This window comes from Poeciliopsis prolifica, unplaced genomic scaffold (genome assembly GCF_027474105.1).
Source record: "Poeciliopsis prolifica strain line A6 unplaced genomic scaffold, Auburn_PproV2 SCAFFOLD024, whole genome shotgun sequence".
NCBI lineage: Eukaryota > Metazoa > Chordata > Actinopteri > Cyprinodontiformes > Poeciliidae > Poeciliopsis > Poeciliopsis prolifica.
The window spans coordinates 2,739,243-2,763,475 of NW_026562399.1; the positions used below are offsets into that span (position 1 = coordinate 2,739,243).

The 24,233-nt window shown below is 36.5% G+C and overlaps 1 protein-coding gene across 2 annotated transcripts in view; it reads left to right on the forward strand.

The window, feature by feature from the left end:
- Positions 1–24,233, forward strand: part of doc2b (double C2-like domains, beta) — a 104,768-nt gene that overhangs the window by 49,309 nt on the left and 31,226 nt on the right. The window contains exons 2-4 of one of the 2 annotated variants that reach the window (XM_055046543.1): positions 2,873–2,952; positions 10,392–10,415; positions 22,176–22,250. In XM_055046543.1, coding sequence (XP_054902518.1) covers positions 2,873–2,952; positions 10,392–10,415; positions 22,176–22,250 — 179 coding nt within the window. The remainder of the gene's footprint in view (positions 1–2,872; positions 2,953–10,391; positions 10,416–22,175; positions 22,251–24,233) is intronic. The other variant, XM_055046544.1, reaches the window with a different exon arrangement.

Genomic DNA, 24,233 nt, shown 5'->3' on the forward strand with positions numbered 1-24,233 from the left:
TCTCACTGGGAAACAGCCACTTTCTATTATTTCCAGGCGGTTACAGACATTGTTCTGTCTTCATTCTGAATTATTGTGTTTTCCTCTGATGTGAAATCGAAAGAATCGGCAGGAATCAAGTCAGTTTCCTTTTGAATGACTCATAACCTTGAAATAAAAGACCCGGCTGGAAGTAATTATTACGTTAATTTGTTCCTTCTTTTAGCGGCAGTTATATTATGATTAACTCTTTTCACTTAAATTGGTTAATTATTGCTTTCAATGCAGTTAAGTAGCTACTTGAACTGAGTTAGACTCGGCTTCCACCTTTTCCCGGGTCGCGTAAATTAGGCTGTGCAGCAAGCAGGAAGTGCAGCTTCACTTTACCATCATCCTGTGAAGTTTGCAGTTGTGACTTCCTGATGTTCTCACTCCCCGTGTAAAACACAGTTATGAGCAAAACATTCATAGCCTTCCAACCAGACTCCCACTGCTGCCCTGAATAAACAGGCAAATACGGGCTGGGATTTAGGCTGCAGTGTTTATAGCAGAGGACATATGCTGGTCTAAATATTTCAGTTTTGTTGGAATTCAGTTCTATTTAAAAGTTGTGCATATCAATAAAAATTTGCAACAGACTGTGATGATTCCCCACTTTCTTGGATGTTTGTCATATTTCAGTGTTTCAGAACATCAAAGCAATTTGGACATTAGTGCAACACAACAAAGCAGTTATTAAAGGAATGTATTATTAGTATTGTTACTATCATTGTTATTATTTATCAAGAGGTTTTGTCGAATCTTTCTTCAGATACTGGTGCTTGAAATTGTAGAAAATGCTTGAAATGAAATTTTTGTTTCAAATGAGTAAAATATCAGAAAACATGAAATTGTTAAGAAGTGCTTAATTATTTAATTAGCCACACACATGCATCACACACATTTTTTTAAATTTTTTTATTTATTTTTTATTTTAAATAATAGACATAACAAAAAACAAAACTTCCTTATTCTGTTCGAGAAGGAGTCTGACGCCACAAATTAATAAAGTCGTCTCAATTAATAATATTTTCAAGGTTTGGAAAGTGTTTGAATTCTGAATTATCAGTTTCTTCTATTTGCTAAATACCAGAAAACCTAGAACATTTTTTATAGATTTTTGTGAAACTTTCTTTGTGTATTGCGTTGAACCATTTAATTTCACCATTTATCTTGACACAATTTGTTCATATTGGCTCAGTGGCTTATCGATGACTTTATATTTTAAACATTAAACAACAAATATATTTAAATTGGGGGATCTTTTTTGTTATATTGGTGTTTTGTTCTCAGTCATGTGTATTGGATGTTGCAGGTGTATTGATCCTGCTAATTCAATAGAACTTCCTTTCAGAACCCCAAGCTATTTCTAAAATGAATGCACAGTTCATACTCTGCATAAGGTTCTTCAGCAGCAGTAACTATGAAACTGATGGGAAGACGCCATTAAATGCTTTATTCGGTCTGGAAATGAAATAAGTGAATCTTTGTGTTTTGGTGGTTCTGTTTGCGCCCATGTGGAGCTCAGCTTTTTCCAGGAGCAACATCGATTCACTGAGTTTTAGTCGACTCAGGAGCACTTTAATCACAAATGAATCTTAAATCTTTTAGAGTTGGATGCTTTGGAAGCTAACCAGCTATTGATACAAAGTAAAACTGATGGAGATCTATTTATTTCGACATTTCTGCAACTTGGTTTAGGAGGACTTTGATTCCACTAAGTGGATTTGCTTGCACAAATGAGCAACATCTTTATTTGTCAAATAAAGTTTCAGTCATGACGCTAAACTCTGCTTTATGCAAAGCAAAGCCTGAGCCATGATTCATCCCACTTTACACGACTCAGACGTTAAGGAGGTAAAACATGTGGGAGGTGTTGGTATCTGCAAGCACCATCACAAATCCACACAAACTAAAGTTGTTTACAGCTCATATATATTTATAACAATGTGTGAATGAAACAAACACAGGGTTTCCGCCCGGTGGCGCGGCGAGTCGTTATTAAACAAGAAAAAATTAAATAAAAATACATTTGGATGATAATCCAGCATAGAATGTGATTTGAGAACTCTTCGGCAATCAAGACAAGTTGAATATAAATATCAGCAGCTGTGTTTCCATTACAAATGTGAGAAAAATTTTGTTGATAGTTTGCTGATGTTGAAAAAAAGTCCCACAATTGTACCATTACGACTTTTCCATTAAAGAGAAATGCATTTCAAATTGGACGTGAGTATGTTTGTTCACCCCATAAATGTTTAAAAAACGTCCATCCCTCTACCACTTCCTGTCTTCTTCTTCATCTTTTCCACCAGTAGTAACATCCGGTTGTTGATCACGTGACTTGTGTGATGCAGAAAAGAAAAAAAATGTGTTTCCATTGCAGTTTTGCAAAATAAACTACTTTCATTACATACAATAAATATCATCTTATCCTAGTGGAAACATTTTTTATGAAGAAATATATATTTTTTAAATTGCTGTGTTTCCATTAAGCAAATTTATATTCCAATTTGCACAATTGATCAATGGAAACAGCTGCTGGTGCTGGAGGAAGTCCAAATTCAGCTGCCTGTATCAGCTGATGGGCCCAAACTGCATCCGTTATTTAACGGTACAAATGGAGCTCCCAGGATTTCCATTTATATCCGGAACTCGGAATTCCAACTTCCCAGTAGGAACAATCAACTGGAATTTGGACTTCCCAATGGGAAAGTGAGCTCTACTCCGTCTACCCCCAATTACCATTTGGAAGGGAGATTTTGTGTAGTCAATATTTCAACACAAGCCATGAAGTTTTCCTTTCAGCATCTAGTTTCTCCTAATGTCTTCTTGTCGTCTCGTGTTCTTGCAGCCACACTGGGAACGTTGGAGTTCAGTTTGCAGTACGACCAGGAGAACAACGCGCTTCACTGCACCATCAACAAAGCCAAGGTGAGCCTTCAGCATCCTCATGTCGGTCCTTTTAGAGCCCCAAGTATGAAAAAATGAATTTTACTACAAAAAAACATCAGTCAGAAAATACAAATCTGTATAAATCTATATAAATTGATGTTTTTTAGAATATTTTCCCTCCAACATGCTAACTTTTTCAAAGCTGTTTTACACGTCCCACATTTACCAACAGCAGAATAATTTTCATAATTTCTGTACTGTTGTCATGAACGAGGCAATGAAGACACTTACTAGAACACCAGCAGCTCCCAGGAATCCTAATAAGTCTGGAAACGTCAGAAATTTCAGAATATGTAAAAAAAAAAAAAAAAAAAAAAAAAGTCATAATAAAAATTAAAAATGGCAAGATGGCAAGAGGTGGTAGTAATTTTCTCAGCTAAATATGGGTTATTTCCATATTTAGCTGCATCTTTTATTAAATCTCTTAAATTACCTTCTATCAGGTAAAATTTTACCTGATAGATAAACCTGTATCTTGGTTTTATAAAACCTGCATCTTGGTTTTATTCTAAGGCGGTCTCAACTGACCAGCACTTAGCTTGAATGTATATTCATTTATTTATGTATATATTCATTTATTTATGTATAAAATCTACTCAAGTACATTTTTATGAAGAATATGAAGCAACTTTGTTCTTAGCTAAAAGTGTCATAGGAAACATAACATTTTAGCAGCAGTAATGTAGTGTTTTTGGGTTTTTTTAAATACATTTTGTTCATTTTCAACATTATGTTTAAATGTTTGTGTTCATAGTCTGAAAACCTCAAGCCAGAATATTAGCACACTATTACACAATGCCTGGCTCAGTTTCTGCTCCAGTCTTTGGCCTAAAACATCCATCCGTCCATATTTTTGTCCATCCATCTTTCCGTCCATTTACATCTGCCTTTAATCCTGTACTGTAGCCTGGTAGCCTGTTCATTAATTGAGGTTCATTTGCCTAGAAAGTCTGGTTCTTTTGGGGAGGTGTGAATGTGTAATCAAATCTGTTACGGACCAAAATAGTGAACTCTGCTCCACCTACAAACCTCAGTCTGGGTTCGCTTGAAGTGAACTCTGGTACAGTTTGAAAGCATATGTGAATGCCAAGTGGGCTGGAGACCAAAAGCACAAACTGGACTGGAGAGAAGGGCATTCTGGGTAAATACAACCAAAGCAAACGTGCATGTTTAGCGCTGTCGGAAGAAGTGTCTGGTTGTCTTTTAACAAAGACAAAAGAAAAATCCTAGAACCGCTAAAATCCGACTCTATTTTGGTTTATATTTAATGTAGAAGGGAGTTGCGTTCTGTGTCTTCTTCAGTGGTTTTGTGACGTTCCCTTCAGTGGTTCTTGGCGCAGCGGCACCACAGGTGGGCTCAAAGGGTTTGGTTTGTTTGAAACAGTTCAGACTGCTGGACTGTCAAGCATGGAAACACCTTTAAACCTGGCACTGCTTTAGCCAAGCTCAAGTTATTCATTTTGATGTTATCACCACCTTCTGGCACAGCATAGATATAGCACTGTTTTTAATTAAGGTTTCAGAGACCATCTAGATTCTAGATGCTGATCTATTGTATAAAGATATATTGCATTTCAAGGCACTTTGAATTGCCTTGTTGCTGAAAAAGTGCTTTATAAATAAAACTACATTATCTTACCTATCTTAGCTAGTTGAATACCTTGTATGACTCAACGCTCTTCTGTAACATTTTGCGGTGTCAGATAATTAAAACCATCCCTTCTGCTCTTGTAGACTTTTCCTTCATTAAGAGTGTCGAGTCTTGGTTCATCACTTTCTGTCTATTTTTTTTTTTTTTTTTGCTGGCACAGATTTTTTCTTTCTTTCTCATCTTCATTAAACTGATGCTGCAATTATGAGAGCAAAATCGCAGCATCAGTTCCATTACAGAAACATCCACTCGAAAGCTAAACTTCCCTTTGCTAAACAATCCTCATGGTGGTGATTGTGATGAGCCAGCTCACTGGACAGGTTCGGTAACAAATAAAGATGCTTTAACGAAGAAAAAAAACTTCCTTCTTCTGCAACATGCCGGAGAAAAAAAGGCTCTCTTGTTCCTTTTTACTGTGATGAAGTGATGTTTCTGACGGCTGCCGCTGCCATCAGCAACTCTAACTCTTTTTGTGTTAGTGAATAGCCGGTTTGGAGGAAACCGGGCTTCAGAGGAGCCGTTCTTGGCAGCGCCGTTGGACAGCAGAGTGGGCAGAAGGCCACATTGATTTATGGTTGTTATTTTCTATACTGCTCTGCAGATAGACTTCAGCTGCTGCCCAGCCAACCACTGAAAATGAATTTACTTTTTCATATATTCTGTTATGTGGCCGTCCCCACTGTGTAATTAGTTTGCTAAACCCATTATTGGGCTTTCTAACCGCTGATTCCCTTTGCTGCCAAACCCACTGTTGCTTCAATAAAACCACTAACTGAGTAAAACTCAGTTAACGATTTATAGAGATTTTCATGAATTCTGGAAATATTCTTCTAAATTTATACAAAAGGGGATTACATCTGAAGGCTGTATTTATTACAAAATAATAATAATAAATAATAATAATAATAATAATAATAATAATAATAATAATAATAATAATAATAAATAAAACAATAAGATAATATTTTCTGAGTATTTTTCTGTTGTTTAGTGAACTAACTGGCCTTCTCGGTATTGAGTATTTAAAATATTCTTTACTGCAAGCTAAAAAATGTTTTAGCTGCCATTACAAGAAAAAACAAAGTTATTGAGTAAAGTGCATCCAAAATCAGGCATGCTTCACTTTCCCTGGGCGGCCCATGCTTCAACACTTGGCTGTAATTTTCCAGTGAACTTCTCCCTGCAGGAAGCCTGACTGGAGGAGCTGCTCCTTCTCCTCTCACCTTCACACAAGCTGTTGCTCTTAAACCTTTTTCAGAGGAAATACACATTATAACAACCTCCTGAACTTCTAACTGGATGTTCCTGTTGGCATCAAGTCTTTCACCTCTCATCCAATACAGTATTGCCTCTGTTGAAAAACATAACTTTAATAATACGAAATTGGTAAAACTTTAACTCTTCTCCAAAATTTGTTACTTCATCTCATAAGCAGATTCCTCTTTTATGTTTTTAATTTAATTTAATTTTTTTTTTTTTTTGCCTTTATTGTTCTTTTTGCTGTACTTTTACCATGAAAATGTTCAATTTCTTCATATTGTTCACTTTTCACAATGGATATGTGGTCACTTGTTAATCTTGTGTAATTTTATAAGACATAACTGCACACTAAAGTACTGTACTCTTAGGTTTTCTTGACACCTGCAACTGCAAGGCTGTCAAGTCTCCTTTCGAAGAACCACTTTTGCTCAAAATGTTCTGACTGTGAGAGGATCTGCAGTCTGGAACTCACTTCCTGTTGATTTAAAGTCTATAACCAGTTTTAGTGTATTCAAAAAACAAACAAAACTGGTTATATGAAAAACAGAACTGTATCCATTTTTAATGTTTGATGATCCACTGTTGGTTTGTGGATGTTGTCAACATTATGTTGTGTCATTTTAAATTTTATCACTTCAGTTTTTCAACGTACTTTTTAAAAGCCCATCTAGGAACAAGTGCTGTGAATTAGCTGTTGCTGTTGCACAGTGATGCAAACTTGGGACTGCTGTTTTGTGCAGTTTGTCTTTGTCAATGTGTGTCTGTCCCTATCAAATAAACTTAAATCAATAAATAAATTTAGAAAAGCTGGTCTTCTTTTGCCCACTAACTATCATGGTCTCAGGATGGCGACATTAGTCCGTCTGTTGGCCTGTCTGTCCATCTGTCCCACAGTTTGGCGTTCAGTCAGGAACAGCTGTCAGATTTCCCTACAGCTTCCCCAGACGAGTGTCTTCGGGCTTGCCAGCAAACTTGCCACTTCGTACTGCGATAGTCGCTGGCCACGGCCATCGTGACGATCCGCTGCTGAGGCACAAACTTCTAAAACAAAACACATGTTTTCTTGAGCCATGAGTTGGTTCAGATTTATAGAATTTCTGACCAAATGTATGGGTTCTTGGAAAAACTGACTCTGGCTCTTGGACCACAACAAATTAAACGGAAGCAACGCATGGGATAACTTAAAATGAGATTTATTTAACAAAAATTATAACTAGTTAGAGAGGAGAGAGAGAAAGGGGTGAGAGTGGCAGAGAGACAGAAAGAATGGGCTGTTCGTGAGAAAGACTGGTGCATCTTAAGCTGGATCTGATGTCGCTCTGGTGACACTGACCAGCTGCCTCCACGTCCAATCAGCACCAATTAGAAACTCAAAAACAGGGATGTTAGAGACCCAGAGGAAAGGCCTTGGGGCGTAATAACGTTAATTCAGTAAATTTAGAGATTAAATCATTTGTCAGATCTCGTCTTAAAAATAAAGTGATTGACGTCTGCCTCCAAATAAATGTAGATTTGTAGATTGGAATGACTGAAATAAAGGACTTCTTGATCTGGTCTGAATCCCTGACATCTGAAGATTTGAAGGTGGCTTTATTTCCCCAGGTCTCCAGAACAGCAGCTGTAGATCCTCACAAGTTTTCAGGTTTTAATAAAGCTACTAGTCTTAAGGAAGTCTGCAATATGGGAAAAAAATGAACACACAACTGGGACAGATTTGAAATTACTGAATTTACCCATTACCAGCTGCCCTAAAAAAATCCATCCCAGGAGCAAACTGAGTAATGATGGAAATACAAAAGAAACCAAATGTTTCAGTTCAGGCTCCAGGGAAAACTTTAAAGTCTGGATATTAGTTCTATACCAGTACGTGAAAATGAGGCATTAAATGTATTGAACTCGATTCAAATATACAGTTGAAGAAAGTATTTTTGAAATAAATAAAAAAATTCCCTCTTCTTCATGTTTGGTACTTCTTGATTGAATTTCAGCAATTAATGTTTGGATGTGGATGACTTTCTGTTCTATAATGAAAGGAAGGTTGTGTTTGTGATGTCTGGGTCCAGTTGGTGTTTAAAACCTGGTGCAACAAACATCCTCTAATGTTTGAAAGCATACCTCAGTTTTGATTCTCAGTGGTCAAGTCCAGTTCATATCAACTTACAAAAGCTGAATTGTTTCTTTCTTTTCATCACTTTGAGATGTTAATCCATCAGTTTACTGCGACTCCTTTAGACGAACATCAGTGACTCATTTGTAGCTGAGCTGGCCGGCGCTCTGCGAGGCGTGTTGTGTGATTGGTCAGACGTTTGTGGCCGTCTTTTATGGAGACAGCAATGTTGAGACTTCAATTCAACTGGCCCACTTCCATTATTTGGTTTTTGTATCCCCAGATAACGTAACTACAGAACGTTTATCCAATGAGGTGAAGAATTATGAAGATATCGGACAAATCTAAACTAAACAACAACACAGAAAAAGCCCCTCGTTGTTAAAAATCATTGACGGTTTGAATCGCTGCCCCAAAAATCAAATCGAATCATTATCAGTCCGAAAAGTTTATTTGTGCAGCACATTTCAGCAAAAAGTGCTTCATACAATGATGACATAAAAACATTAACAACACATCATAGTCAGCAATTGTGAAAACCAGTAAGTGCCACTGTTTAAATCATCAGTACACATCAAATATGCTGATCAATGTTCCACTTCTTATGTGGTTACAGTTGAGAGAACATAAAGTTTCTGATCAGCAGGAAGTGACCACAGGCGTTTTATTTCTTGAAGTCTTTTCAAATTAAATATTTATGTTGTATTTTCTTTGACACATTATTAAAAGGAAAAAAAATGTTTGTTTGGCCAAATCCCCCCAAAAAATAAATATCTGTGATATAATTATGGAAGTACTTAAAAATATATATATTGTGATATCATTTTTTTTATATCGCCCACCTCTATCTGGAAGGGTGATAGCAACAGCAGATCTTTAATATGTTTCAGTGCTGATTGATGAGATAGTCAAAGATTCCCACCACAAGTCTTAATTTCCTTGCTCCACTATTTTTGTCTGATCAGCAGATCAGCAATCATCCCTAAAACAAAAGAGGAAATATAGATGATTTTCTTCCTGCCCGTTAACTGTGGATTAATGTTGGTTTAAAGCACAGCACTAATACAGTTGGGATGGGTTTGCCTAATGCTTTTCTTTCCCAAGCTGAGTAAATCTGTCTGTGAATCAAAGATCTTCCGACAGTTTGATTACAAGACGGCGACCTGTCTGCTCTGCACCGCCCACTCTACAACCTTTACTAACAATAACTCTCTCATTGCTTTCCATCTGCCCTTTTATCGCCCGCTACGCCCACACCTAAAAAACATCGTCTGGCTTGGCTTCTTACAGAAGGTTTTACATCTTTTCCATTCAGCGTCTTTGTCTCTGTTTTTTTGTTCTTACCGCTTTACATTGAAAACGACTTTAAAAGGTGGTTTGTCGTGGTTTTTTACGTGTATGATGCCAGAGGTTTTAACTTCTTTTGGAGTTGTCACAGTTTAGCTCTGAATATTGAGGACGTGTCTAACAGAGCAGAGAGGATGAAGCGAGGTGCTACAGCTGAGCCGCAGCAGAATCGATTGTGATTTTCTCCCTGAGCCGTTAACGCTGGTTCTGTTGAGCCTGACGTCCGATGGATCAGATCAGGCTGGTAGATCAGACACAGAGTTTAGATCAAAGCAAAAAGTTCCTGTTCAAGCTGAAATGACCACAAATATACTTTCATTTGTCTGTTTATTCATCCATACATCCATACATCTATCTATCCATCCCAGTGTCCTTTATGCTTTCTCACTAAGCCCTGTTATGGACAATCAGCCAAAATCAACAACTGCTCGCAATACTCACTAAGAATGACACTGAGCCCAGTTTTATAGAGTAGCAGGTCTGGTCCAAAGAATCCCTCCCTGAAGCAGAACCAGGTAGGTTTGTGTGTAAGGACAAACTTGGGCCTGCTGAGGGTGATAGGTACCATGTTGTAACAGTTTGTAATTGATTGCCAGATGGTGAGTATCAACACAGCTGAAGTTCGAGCCTTAACATTAGCTTCCCCTAACTAACCAATGTTTGTAGTGGACACCGCTAACTAAAGCATTAGTTAGTGTCCTCCACTGTCTTCTACTCTACTTATGAAGGTATGAGAGAAATATCATAAAAATAAACCAGCAGTTTCATTGGAAATGATAATAATCAGATAATTTAAAAACATTTTGAAATATTAATGAGACCCAGCAGGTAGCCTATTGTAAACAATGTTTCAGTTTGTGGATGCAAATGTCTGTCCTTTTATTGTTTTTGTTGGCAGAACTTTTAAAAACTTCACTGCAACTATAATCTTTTTACTTTGAACTGTTTCAATTTTTATCTCACCTGCTTTCCTTCTTTTCTCCGTTTTTTTTTTCTTTTGCATGCTCTCATTGCATCTGTTTGTGTTGGTGGTTTGTGTTTGATGGAATAAAGCTTCCTGTTCCCAGGTACAAAAAGGTAAGCTGCTGAGTTAAGCTCCGATCTCAACCCGTTTCCACTAAATCAATCCTTAGTTCTGATCCGACCAGTCTCCCTGATCGACCCAACGCCATCTCCCTCCTGAGCTCCTTCAGATTATCACTGTGAGGTTTTTTTTCGTCAGTTTGTTGGATGTTTGCTCTTTTTTTTTTTTTTTTTTTTTTTTTTTTTTTTGTTAATCTGCAGTCATTTTATAAAGGGATGGATTATCTGATAAAAGAAATGATTGTCTTGTGTCCAGTTTTTTGTGGACTTGCTGGTCCCAGAACCTGGCATCAAGCTTCTTGGAAAGTGTAATAATGATTATTATTTTGGTAAATCTAAAAACCTGATACAAGAATGAAGAAATATTTAACTTGAGCTGATAGGAACAAGGGGCAAGTCCTTTCTGGTCAGGACTTTTTATGCTTTTCTATCCACTCTTATGAAGACTTCATAGTTTCATTGCTCTGCAGTGTTTGTGTATAATAGTTTTCAGACACATTGCAAGAAAAAGATTTTGCCCAGAAAACTCAAACCAGGTCTGCGAGACCAGAGGCAGAAGCTCTTTATTATTGTCTTTGTTCATGTTTGACTGAGAACAAGCCTCCGGTCACTACGTGGCAGCAGTGCTCAAATTAATCAACAAGCCGCCTAGTCGAAGAAGTAGCCTAGAAAAGGAGAATGAACAGAAAAAACGGCAGCAGGGAAAGTAAAGCAAGTATGACAACGCATTGGGGCCAGAATACATTGTTTTTAATTACGAGAATAATATAATAAAATTACTAGAAAAAAGCTTAGAAAGTCATCAAGATCTGACCCAACTGCTTCCTAATAGCTTGGTTCCAAACTTAGCGTCATGTTAAATGTTAAGCATCAAACTGTTGAGAGTGACTGCAGGCTGAACAGGTGGGATCGGAGTTGGAAATGACAGCAGGGGGCGAGCAGACAGGCCCTATAGAGACTATCTGGACATCAGATTAGATGGCAGGCGGCTGGCAGTTGGACAGGCACGCTGGCAGGCCGACCGAGTCGGAAAAAACAAGGAGACATAATGTCAGCAGAAGACAACAAAGTGATTGAAACAAATTTGGCCTAGGTATGCAGATCTGGCAAAGACTCGGAGGAAAGATGGGCTTCAAACTGCTGATACGTCTGACGTGCAGCAGCGGGAGCTCAGAGTGAAAAGGAAAACTCAGACAAAGACAGTCACAAAGTTGTAATTATGCTGATGTGTTTTCTCATTGGTCCAACTCCTATCCCTGTGTTGTTCCTGAGCTCCTCCAGGAGAGAAGGTGAAAGAGACGAGAGAAAGGATGCATCTTTCCTTGATTTGCTTATTCTTTAGAAAGCAATTAATAGAATATTCCTAAAACGTCTTACCCTTCTTAATCCCTATTTTAGAAAAATTACTCTCTTAAAAGCATGCCAGTGGAGCTTTTCTTTGAAGCAGTCCCATAAGAGGGACTTATTATGCAAGATTCACCTTTTATATGTTTTTATATCTCCATTTGGTTCTCAACTGCTCCTAAAAACAGTCCAAGCTCTTAAAAAACACTCAGATATTTTTGACAAAAATGTGAATGTTTTTTATTAAGTCACAACTGATAGGCTCTGCACTGTTACCTAGCAACTCAAGCTGAGCTCCAGAACATTTGGTCAACTGTAGGCACTGTACAATGGCTGCTGGAAAAGACAAGTGTATTTTTTTTCTCTTTTTGTTGACTTACCATCTAAAAAGAACTTGCTGTATTCTGGTTGGTTGTGCAGGAGGCTCCACCTCTACTTTCCAAAGATGTACATTTGTATAATACTCATCTGTTTGCAGCTATTTTGACGTGCGAGTGTAAACATTGACTTGGGCCATAGTCCCATTCTAACACGTTCAAGGAAGCATAAGAGATCACCTTTAAGGGATTTTCTTCTGAAACCGTTCCAGTGTTAAATCAAGTCTGGTGCTAAAGCTTGAAATGCTTTTATAAGAAAAACACCTAAATTATTTTCTCAAAGGTCAGAGAGAAACACACTGATATGATTTTTCAATGAAACAAATCTCCCTGCCAATCACAATTCAAGCTGATCTTAGCAATATATGAGTAAAAGTTTCATTTTGAACCTTTCAATGTTTGGAGTTTCTTCACTCGAAATGCTTTTAAGTCAATACTAACCTAATATTTTCCTTTGTTTTATTAACTTTTGCGAAACCTAAGCTGCTGTTTTGTTGGATCTGCAGTATTCACCTCAGAGAGATTTTTTCTTTATGAAGTCATTCATAAATGCCTCATTTCACCAAACCAAATTTGCCATCAGATACAGCTAACCTGAGACATACCTTTATGGACTTTCTAAATCACAGTTTAAAGTGTAACTAACCCAAAAAATTTTCTCTTTTTTCTTTCCCCTGTAAATGGTTTGAATTGGTTTTTAAGGGTTCTATCCTTATGTTTCTGTGCAAATTTTGATGTTTTCATGTAAATTTATGTAATTCTGCAATATTTTTGCCTGATACCATTGCAGTGCTGCCAGCTTTAGGTTGAACAGTCGCTACTGCAGTTGAATTTTCTTGGTGACCAGAGCAAACACAAACACACAGGAATGAACTAGTGAAAGTTTCATTTGTTTTCAATGCACATTTAAGCATTATGGCTGTTCAAAGTAGTTTACATCATAAAAACGTAATATCGTACCAATTATGAAGTGAGCATTAAACATTTCATGTCATGAAACAAATATACAACAAATATATTGATCAATGTTCCAGTGATTATTAATCAATAGTAGTTTGTGTAGTGTTTTTTTATAGTGCAGTTCCAGCTAGAACGTTTATTTCAATATTTTCTTTATTGCTAGACATAGTTTGATCAATATATAAATTCAATTTAAAAGTGTTAAACTGAACACTTTTAATGGTTGAAGTTTAATCTTACAGCACATTTTAGCAGCAAGGCATTTCAAAGTGCGTTACATCATGAAAACATAACACATTGCATTTCATCAAATATCAGCAGTGAAATCGTCAATACACATCATATATGTTGGTCAATGTTCCATTTATTATTGTTCAAAACTAAAAATCATCATTGTTTTTTATTCAGATATGTTTTCCATAAAATCTTGACATAACCACATTAAGGAACGGTGGGCAATGAAATGATGAGGGAAAACCAAAATGGAAGAAGTCCAGGCTTCTGAACCGATCAGAACACAATATAAACAACTTAACCTAAAAATGCATAGATCACCTTCCTCCAACCGCTCTCCTCTAAAAACCTCTCAACCATCAGTTTGTTGACAATATCAACAATAGTGACTATAGCATTTAATGAGACCTGCTGTACAGTTTCCATATTGGCTGCTATCGATTCTTAATGATAGAAAGTCACCAGTGCCTGACCCTTGACCCAGCCGCCCTCTGAAGGTTTAACCCTCACCTCAGCATAACTCTGGTTCAGTCTCCTCTGACTTAGATCAATAACCTCCTCTCCCATCCAACTGGTTATCTGCTGCTAACAATGATTGATGCTTCCTGCACATGTGTGTTAGCAGGCCATTCGGTTATGATAATGAAGACGCATTCCCTGTCGATGAAGAGGCTGATAGCACCATGGACAGGATGCGCTCATGTGGGAAATAAGGGCTGTAAAGAGATAAAAGTGATTCCCTTAAAATAAACATGTCGGTTTCATGAGCCCAGAACCCGGATTAAACTTTATTACAAAATAAAGTTTACATTATGCCTGTCATAATAACAAATTTTTCTATTATCAATCGTTTATTATCAACAATATTATCATTTATTGCGTTATAAACGATAATATTGTTGTTTTGAAACCATTTTCAAGTAATAATGGTAACAGCATAACAATCACATCTCAAAGGTAAATGAATTTTCATTTCTAATTAACATTTAACACTGGAATTTGAAGACATTCTAGATGTCCAAAATAAATCAGCAAAAAACAGAAAGAATAAATGTGATTAATTACGAAGTTTATGCAAACATAACTGCAATTCAGAAAGTGGCGACTTGCCCCAGACTGAAGCCTTTTGTCATCCAGCCTTTGGTAAAAGAGACAGAAATGAGAAAAATAATCAACATGCTAATGGAAACAATCAAGCTAGTTTTAATTTATCTTGCGATTGATTTATTGCTTTGTGTGACAGGCTCACATTCAGTCATCATTAGCACTGATGTCAAGTTCAATTTAGGCTTATTTGAATCTTTATTTTATAAAGATATCTGATTTATCAAACCGTTGTTTGCGGATTGCAGTTGGGACTCTGTCCTTCTGAAATCTGCAATGCATATTCTACAAAGCAAAGTCTGGTTTAGTGGTTTCCAAAGTGAGGGACTTAAGTCGGGATTACATCAGTCATCGGGTCTTAAGATGATATCTGGATTTTAAAATAAGGATTAGAAACTACCTCTAACAGCACATTTTGGCCCAGAACACTGAGTTGAACAGTAGTCACTAAATAAATGGTACAATACGTGTAAAGACTTTCTAGTATAATGAGCTTAATAGCAAAGTTTACAAACTCCTTCAGGGTCAAAAGTCAGCATCTTCTGTTCTTGTTTACTTCTTCTGTTTTCCAGTTTAATTGTGTTTTTACAGATGTGAATCTCCACATGTCCATTAATGTGTGCATAAATTCACTTTCTTGAACTGTGGAAAGTTAGAGCTCAGCTTACAATAGATGCATACAAATATATGAAAATGTATGTATTTATTTACTGATGTCTGATCCAAGAATTATGTCAGAACTGGGCCTGATACCAACACTGGACCAGATCAGTCCTAACTCTTGCTATTACTTAGCATTTCTTCAGTTTCATTTACTTCCACTTCACACAGTTTGATGTCAATACGACGCTCTCAGTTTACGTTTGTAAGTAAACAATAATTTATTCAATTTAAAGGCTTCCAACAACTTAAAGCCACAAATGAAAGACCTCAGTGGATGTGTTTGTGTTCAATTGAGATCAAAATATGTCGGGCTGAAACCATTAATTGCACTGTGATTAATAGGATTAATTGTAATGAACTGATTATTCAAATAATTGTCAACTAATTTAGAAATCAATTAATCGTTAACTGGAGTATACAGATTCAAAACACAAGTCAATTTGGTGAATAAAATAAATAAGATGAAAAACCCCTCCATTGCCTGTAACTATGTTCTAATTCAAATGGAATAGTGGGATAGAAGGTGTGGATCCACTCCCATCTGCCTTTTGCAGATTATGTGAAAATAAAAAAAAGTATCCTGTTAACTACCGTTGGCTATTCAGTTTTTACTCGGTTAATAAATAAAAAATAATCAACAGATCGTCTCCACACTGTTTTGACAGCAAGTCAAGTGGAAACAACTGAGCTTTTCACATGTTGGTAAAACTATTTTTTTTGCTTTAGCAAATGTTTTATTGCTTAAAATAAATGTTTTTCTCATTTATTAAAAACAATTGAATTATTTGCAACTATTAATGTATTTGTTATTCTGTATAAAAAGGCTTAAGTAGTTAACTGAAAAGTTTGCAGAATCCATCCATCATAAAGCAATCACTATATCAATTATAGGTTGCAGCCCAAAAGGTACACCATTTAAAATATTACTCAAATTCATTAACAGTGCAGTAGTTTTAGGTTTTTTTCCTGGTGAAAATATTAAATACTGTCTAAAATTGTTGAATGCGCTTTGATATTTTGAGATCATATCAACTCAGACACCTAGACTGTCAGACTTCAATTTCAGTCATGCGGTGAACCTCCGATTCTACATCACTGTTTGCCACAGACTACCTGCTTTTATCAAATAGATTTGCATAAATCTAAAATGTGACAGCAGCTAGCTGCATGCTTGGAATAATCACAGAGTCTTTAGCAGCTAATTAACTGGAGGGGGCGGGTTCAATTTCATATCTGTAAAAGCTGAAAATCGACTCCAGTGTCGGTCGCAAGAAAAGTTGGAGCTGCACCTACAGAGAAAACTCTTATACTTCAGTTAAAGTCAAAAAGATCGGCGTTCTCTCTCCGCCTATCTTCACGCCACGCTACAACTTCAGCTGAATGATGATGATGAGGATGATGGTGGTGGTAATTATTTCTTCCCAGAAAAAGAGCACAACTTCATTTTGCAGCGTTTATGTCGGGCTGCTATTCAGCCGAGCTGTTATGAAAGAACACGCCTGAGATAGAAGGTGTGGATCCACTCCCATCTGCCTTTTGCAGGGGTCATTTTCCCTCCAACCCCCAGTAATTATGATCAACAGAGTATTCACGGCGTCCTCGTGCAATCAGCAGTGCGACTGTTCATCGCGGGCCAACCTGGTGTAATGTCTTCCATCTCGGTGGCAGTTCAGGTGTTTGCTGAAGGCAACAATAGCAGCAGATGAAAGCGCCACTCTTACCTCCCCAATCACCTCTCATGGAGCTGCTGCTCATTTAAGGCGAAAAACGCAAAACAACAACAAAATTAACATTTCAGCGCTACAGAAATTTTATATATATATATATATATATATATATCGATATATATATATATATATATAGATATATATATATATATATATCTATAGATATATATATATCTATATATCTATATATATCTATATATATATATATATATATATATATATATATATATATATATATATATATATATATATATATAGATATAGATATAGATATAGATATATAGATATATTTGAGAGAGAGAGAGAGAAAACTTGCCAGAAGACACGAGATGCAGAGTAGGTCAACAAGGAGTCTTAGTTGAGACCTGAAGTCACCTGAGGAGTTTTCTGGACAATATGTTATTGTGAATTATCTCCTGTGTATTTATTGCTATGTGAGATTCTTAGTAAATAGATAGGGATCAAATATTTCACTTTGCAGCCTTGCTTTGAACCCCGTTTACTGTACACATCAACCCAAATATGCTGATGGGCACAGATCTTCTGTGACCTGATGATAAAAGCATGCAAATCAGTGGCATCAGTTGCATTTTATGGGTGTGCTTTTGCGATGGCCTCACTTGTGCCATTTGCTTTGTGAGTCAAAGGTTGGGAGGTGAAAGTAGAAAAAATGTTTGCAAAAAGCCTGATAAACAAGAATTACTAAACTATACCTTGCTATGTACAGTTTTGGTCTCAAAATAACGTTTCAACAGAAAACTATCCTTCAGAGCAACCTTTATTGATCTTAGTAGTTATTCACAGCATTTAAGCCACAAGTGTTACTGCAAAATCTATATATAAACTAATAGAATCAGTATGGAGAGTGACAGGTTATTAAATATAGTTTACTCTATCTCAATGATGCATCCAAATCATATCAAAAGATACCCAGAGAAAGTTTATCTTCAGCTGGTTATTCTTCTAACTTGGTTTTCATAATACATTCTCCTTTGTCTGAACAGTCAATATTTTCTTCTGAAGCAGAATATGAAAATAATCTGAAACCATCAGAGAAAATGTAGACATATTTATGAGATCCAGCTAAAGAAATCATTGTCACTTTGTTTCTATTTGCGTAGATGGAATGTAAAACAGTATTTCCTTATTGGAGAGGAAGTAGAGTGTGTCATTTCGCTGTGAGTAATTTCTGCTGAGTGCTGCGCTGAGAGGCGAACTGTTACATTCAGTCTGTGGACAAATACGTATACCACATTTGTTTTAATTTTTTTTCTCTCTTTTTTTCAATTTGGCTTCACTGAGAAAAACAATAACTTCGTAGAAACGTAGCGGCCATGATGGCTGTTTACTCAGACGGTGAATTGGTTGCCGTTGTACGTTTGTAACCTTTAGCTGAACCCTTATTCATTTCTTCATTTCAACTGTTTGTGTCGTATTCAGCTTCTGCAGAGTCTGGGAAGAGCACAGCATTGAAATAATAATTTGTTTTGTGAATCAATTTCTTCAAATTGAGAAGTGATGCGCTCATATTCACAAATAGACTGGCAGATAATAAACAGCTCTCACCCACAGTGCATTGCTTCTCAATAAGTGCCTGTTTAATCACAAATTTCACCTGCTCTCAACAGAAAAGTCAAAACAAAACACTTAAATTATATATGATGGAAACAGATTTCTGAGTAACCAGAACTGTTTCAAAACCTGTAGATGAAATTCAGTAGATAAAACTCAGAACATTCATGTTTCTAATTTATTGGTGGGAGTGGAACAAATAAGAGATTATGTTTATGACAATGAAATGTATTTTATTAATCTCTTGCACATTATCTGACCTAGATATCATTGCTGCAAATCAACTTGATTTTCTGTCTTAAAATCCCTTCTTTTAACTCCACTCTCGTCAATTTCCTGAGACTTTTTAACGTGATGATTGACAAATATTGTCATCATTTGCTCACAACAAATGTCATTGAAAAGTCATTTCAATTCAATCATACTTGTATTCCAGTTGATCCTAATTATCAAACAGTACAATAAGCTCAATTATTCAAAGTAGTGAAAGGTTCCTGTCAAACTGTTGTCCTTATTGACAGTCAGATTTTTCTTGGTAACCCCATTGAAGTGCAGTTATCATACTTGTTTTAGTCAATTAGCAATGCTTCCTATTTAATGAGTCATAAATAAAATAAATGACAAAATCTGTTTTCATGATCACGTTTAATCTGCTTTATTTTATTTTTCCTACTTAGTGTGGATTTACTTTTATAGAGTAGACTCGTAACATGGTTTGTTAAAACGTTGCTATTGTATTTCTTTATTTAAAAAAAAAGAAAGAATGATTGAACATAAAACCTAAAGGTTTATTATATAACAGATTTCCTGTGGATTTATTTAAAACGTGAAAGCAATGCTGTTCACATCCAAGCACTTTATAGGAATAGAAACATGTAGCGAGGCAGCAGCGAGCAGAGGGTTTCTAGTGATTGTTGACATCTGTTACATATCCAGGCTGTTCCTGAGGTCGGGCTGCAGATGACTTGCAGGGATGAATAGCAGAACGCTGAGTGGATGACTCATCTGGTAGAGTGATAAGACATCCCTCTGATTTCTCATTAACCGCCACCAGCCCCATCGGCTGACTCTACACTAGTCTTATTTTGACCAAATCCCTGCAGCGTATGTTAAGGTCACTGCAGAGGCGAGAAATCCCGACACTCTCTTTTCTGAAACGCTCATGGTAATGTGTAATATTGATATAACTTTGTTCTGAGCACAGATTAAATTTCTAGCACATGCTGTGGTTTGAACTGTAGCCCTTATAGCCAAACTGCAGCTGCTCTGTTGGGCCTTTTCTGTGAATTATGACTCAACATTTTGCACCAATGTGCAGAAATAAACTAGATAAAGTACATCTAGGCTCTGGTAAAGGTACAAACCTTTACCAGAGCCTACAACTAACTTACAAAGCCACATAGATGCTTCTACTCAGATATACTAATAAGAACTGAACACTATGACCACATAACACCAATAGTGGTTATAGTTACTTCCAGCTGAGTACAGTAAATCTATCATAAAAATCTGCGTGAAAGTTTTTCACCAAAACATCTCAGTTTGAACATCAAACTGCATTGAGTTGCTGCCATATGACTGGTTAATTTCCTATTTTGGTAAACAAGTAGCTGTTCCTAATAAAGAAGCTAGCATGATGCCACTTCATCTTTTTAATATTAGAACTAGGATTGTGAAAGAAATATTGCAAAATAACAGAAAGTTCTAGCATTAAAGGCCAAAATGATTTCACACTGATTCTCTTTAAACCACCAATAAATCAAACTGATGGTTCCTCCCAAGCCACAACAAACACCGTCATCGAACAAAAGAGAAACTAAATTCTCACCCTACCTTTACAGAATGGCTCTCTGTGTACTCAGTGTTTATGAATAAATTATAGTTGGACTCAGGGTTTTTACTAGTTTTTATTTTTAATAGTTGTGCATAATAAAACTGGCAAATTCAGCAGCTGTAGAAACATGAAGTGAACTCTTCAGCTCTTTTTGAAATGTCAACCGTCACAGATTAAAATCCTGTGAACATGTTAAATCACCTCCAGAACTCGCATTTAGAAAGAAGTTCAGCAATTCTGCATTTCAAAGGTCCTTTTAGTTACAGAAATAATCACTCTGAAAGCATTTTCTAGTTTCAGAGGTAAGACTGACAAAAAATAATACTATTAATTTACAGTTGGGATGTAATGGAAACATGAATTTCTAACACAACAAACGCTTTACAAGATGATAAAAGATTTTTGCACATGCAAGAAACATCGCTGACCCAGCAATAACTCCATTCCCATTACAAATGTCTGCAAAACTTTGTAGATATTCCACTAATGTTGAAAAAAATATTTTGATTTTGCAATTGCAGTTAAATAAGTAACACAGTGGAAATCATACTTGAATGAGTTTGTTCACGCAATAAGTCATAAGTTGCCTTTTTCATCTCTTCTGCCAATAGTAATATTTGGTTGTTGATAACGACTCGTGTGATGCGAAAAAAGAGTTTCCATTGCAGTTTTGTGAAATACACTAATTTTGATTCATCAAATCCTTGCACAAAAAAGAAATGATCAAAAATTGTGTTTTTTTTAAATTAGTTTCTATTAAAAAAATTTTCAATTTCAGTTTGTGCAATTTTAATGTCAATGGAAATACAGCTACTGTAAGTCATAAAATGTATCAATAAAAGCTGAGTTTCCCTTGCAAATGTGCGCAAAACTTTGTCAATATTCTGCAAATGGCAACTTGTGCAATTTTATGGTCTAAAAACAGATTTCAATGTTTCCTTATTTGAGGGCATGATTATAAATGTGACACATAAATCCCTGTAAAGTACATTGAAATTTATGTTCACTCCTTTGCAAGAAAATAACTGCAAAATTGTGATTAAACATTCAGAGACCTGAAATCTTCTGGAAACATGTTGTCACTCTAAAGAGCTCCCTCTGCAACCCTGCAGGGTCTTTCACTTCACCCAGTCGGTTCCTGCCCCATTATGGTTGTTGTATGGTTGACCTTTACATCCTCACCTCGGCTGGAGTTTTATTGATTTGCTCCTAAAGGGAAAGTTAAACCTGTTTAAGTTTGCTCCCTTATTCCCCTCAGAGTTTCTGGAAGCCATCCAGGGTCTTTATACGCAGGATTTCCAACCCTAGCCTCTCAGATCCATAAATAGCACATGATGTGCTCATGACTATAGTCTCCAAATGATAAAATTACCTGCTACATACATTGACATGCATATTGCTGTTCTGAGAGGAAAATACATCCTTTTGTTGATCTTTTTTTGCTGCCTTTTCATTGACCAAACCGGAATTCTGAAAATAAAATTATTTAACGGAAACATGCCAACTCCAAAATTTTTTATCAAATGTTTTTTGCAAAAAGATGAGGTGGTTTTTTTGACTGTATCAAAAAAAGATTATTTTGCAAAACTGCAATAGAAACTTTTTTTTTAAATTACACAAGTCGTGTGATCAACAACCACATGTCACTACTGGTGGAAACAACAAACAAGACGACAGGAAGTGGTAGCAGGATGATGGTGTGGCGTGTTTTTTAATGACATGTCAACTCAACAAACATATTCACATCATTTGAATTGCATTTTTTATTTAATAGAAACACTGCAATTGCAAAATTGTGGGTGTTTTTTTACATTAGCAGAATATCTACAAAGTTTTGCACACATTTGTAATCAACACAGAACTCCAGTCTTCCTTTTCCCATTATGTGGGATATAAATATGCATAAATTCCTCAACAGCTTTCTGTTCTGCCTCTGTAGGGGCTCAAACCGATGGACCACAATGGACTCTCAGACCCTTATGTCAAACTGCACCTACTGCCTGGCGCCAGCAAGGTGAGTGTCGTCACTGTTATTGACTGTATGTCCTCTATCATCACAGTTTTCTTCAATCAGTGTTTTTTTTTTTTGAGAAACTTTGTGTTAAAGATAGATGCTTGGCGATCAGTCAGAGGTTCTTCTTTATGCCCAGTCCGTTTTTGTTGTTCGGAGTGAAACACGTTCTGTTTGGCTGAATAAGCTTGGTATACGTCTCCTTAGCTATTACTAGTATACATACACAGATGAAGATGTGTATTATACATGGATGAACTGGGAGAACATGTGTTGAACATTACAACCTCAAAAGTTGACACTGCAGAAAAGATTTAACTTTTAGCAGAAACTGTTAAATATTCTCTAATATAAACTTTGGTTCTTCTGCCAGAAAAATAGTGAAACTGACTAAATCTGCTCGTGTAGACATAAACAGTTGAGATGACTCAGTGGTTGTTTTATTAGGGACAGCGAATTGTCTCACTTTTATTGCACCAGACAGCAGTCTTTGACGACTCTGTTAATCCTGACACAAGAGATCCTAAAATGATTCAAATCCACAAAGCAGCTTATTGAAAGCCAAAGATGTGTGATTATCCGTCTACCTGACTCACATCTCCTCTTCCTCTCAAGCTTTTCTATGTCCCACCATTGATTTGAGCTTTGCAGTTATTTGTATCATGTATCATGTGTCGAAAGTCAAATATCTGGATGTGTAAGATTATTTCCTTATCAGTGGGTTTCTATCCCACAAATACTCAAGATGAAGTAGCAAAATTTCACATTGAAAATATAACATTTTTCAGCGGGTGTGATGTTGTGCCGTCACAAAACGTAAATTATGTGGGATATGTGGAAGTAAAGTAAACAATCCAGGTGGGTCTGGTGTAAAGCAAAGCATTATGGGAGTGCTTGGTTTGGCAGAGGATGTGTGATGCTGTGGGGCCTGTTTTTCTACCAAGTTCCCTAGAAACTTAAGACCTTGACATCATTACATTCGTGCTGATTGTGCAGGAGGGTCCACTTATGCTTTTCAAGAATGAACGGTTATATAACTGTACATCTGTTTGTAACCATTTTCACATGCGAGTGTAAACATTGAGTTGGGGGTGTGGCCAGCACCAGCTGATTTGGATTTAAAGTGACAGGAGAGCCAAAAAAAGCCCATTCTGAAACCAAGCAGACTAAAATCTCATTATCTAGAAATAATTTTGCGTAGACAACATAATGAACATGTTTATGGTATGATTCGTGGATCTATCCCAACCTGTTCATGGAAGCAATAGGTCATGTTCAAAGTCAAATTATCTTTCTGTGCACCTCAGGTTTCAGCTGCAAACAAAGATAGAGGAACACTTTAAAAGCAGACTGTTAGCTCTCTGCAAGCAGAGTGAAATGCTCATCATGTCTGTCACCCTTTATTGTTGCCTACAGGAGTTTGTGTCACTGTGAGTTTTCCAGGCAGCATTCTGCTCAGAAGCAGCAAGCAGAACATAGTGTTTTTGACGGCACATCTAATTTAAATAAACCCTGGGTTGCTCCATGTGTCCTGACACTGATGGGGGGCTTTGAGGTGTCACAGCTCATTTTCCAGAGGTGCCCAAAACTAATAATTAGCAAGGATGCAAAGATAGATGGGAATATCAGGAATTAATCTATTCAAAAAGAGCTTTTTAATGAAGCTGTTGTGCAATTATTCCCCGACAAACAAGTCTGTCTTCTGCTGCTTTGAATTAAACAGATCCTCTGATTTAATCTCTTGAGGTTAAGGCGGAAATCTGCCAACTGTATACATCATCTGTGATTATCTCCCGTCTTACGGGAAGGATCTCTGAGATTCACGAGAGAAGGTTGCTGTGTTTATTCACCACACATTTTAACAACTTCATTCTTCCAAAAAGAAAATGTTTTTTTTAAGAAATGCAATTTAATTTCTCAAGGAATTATTTGATAAAATCCCTCACCAGACTCGTCTCTCCACTGCATTCCACAGTTTGCATTAGA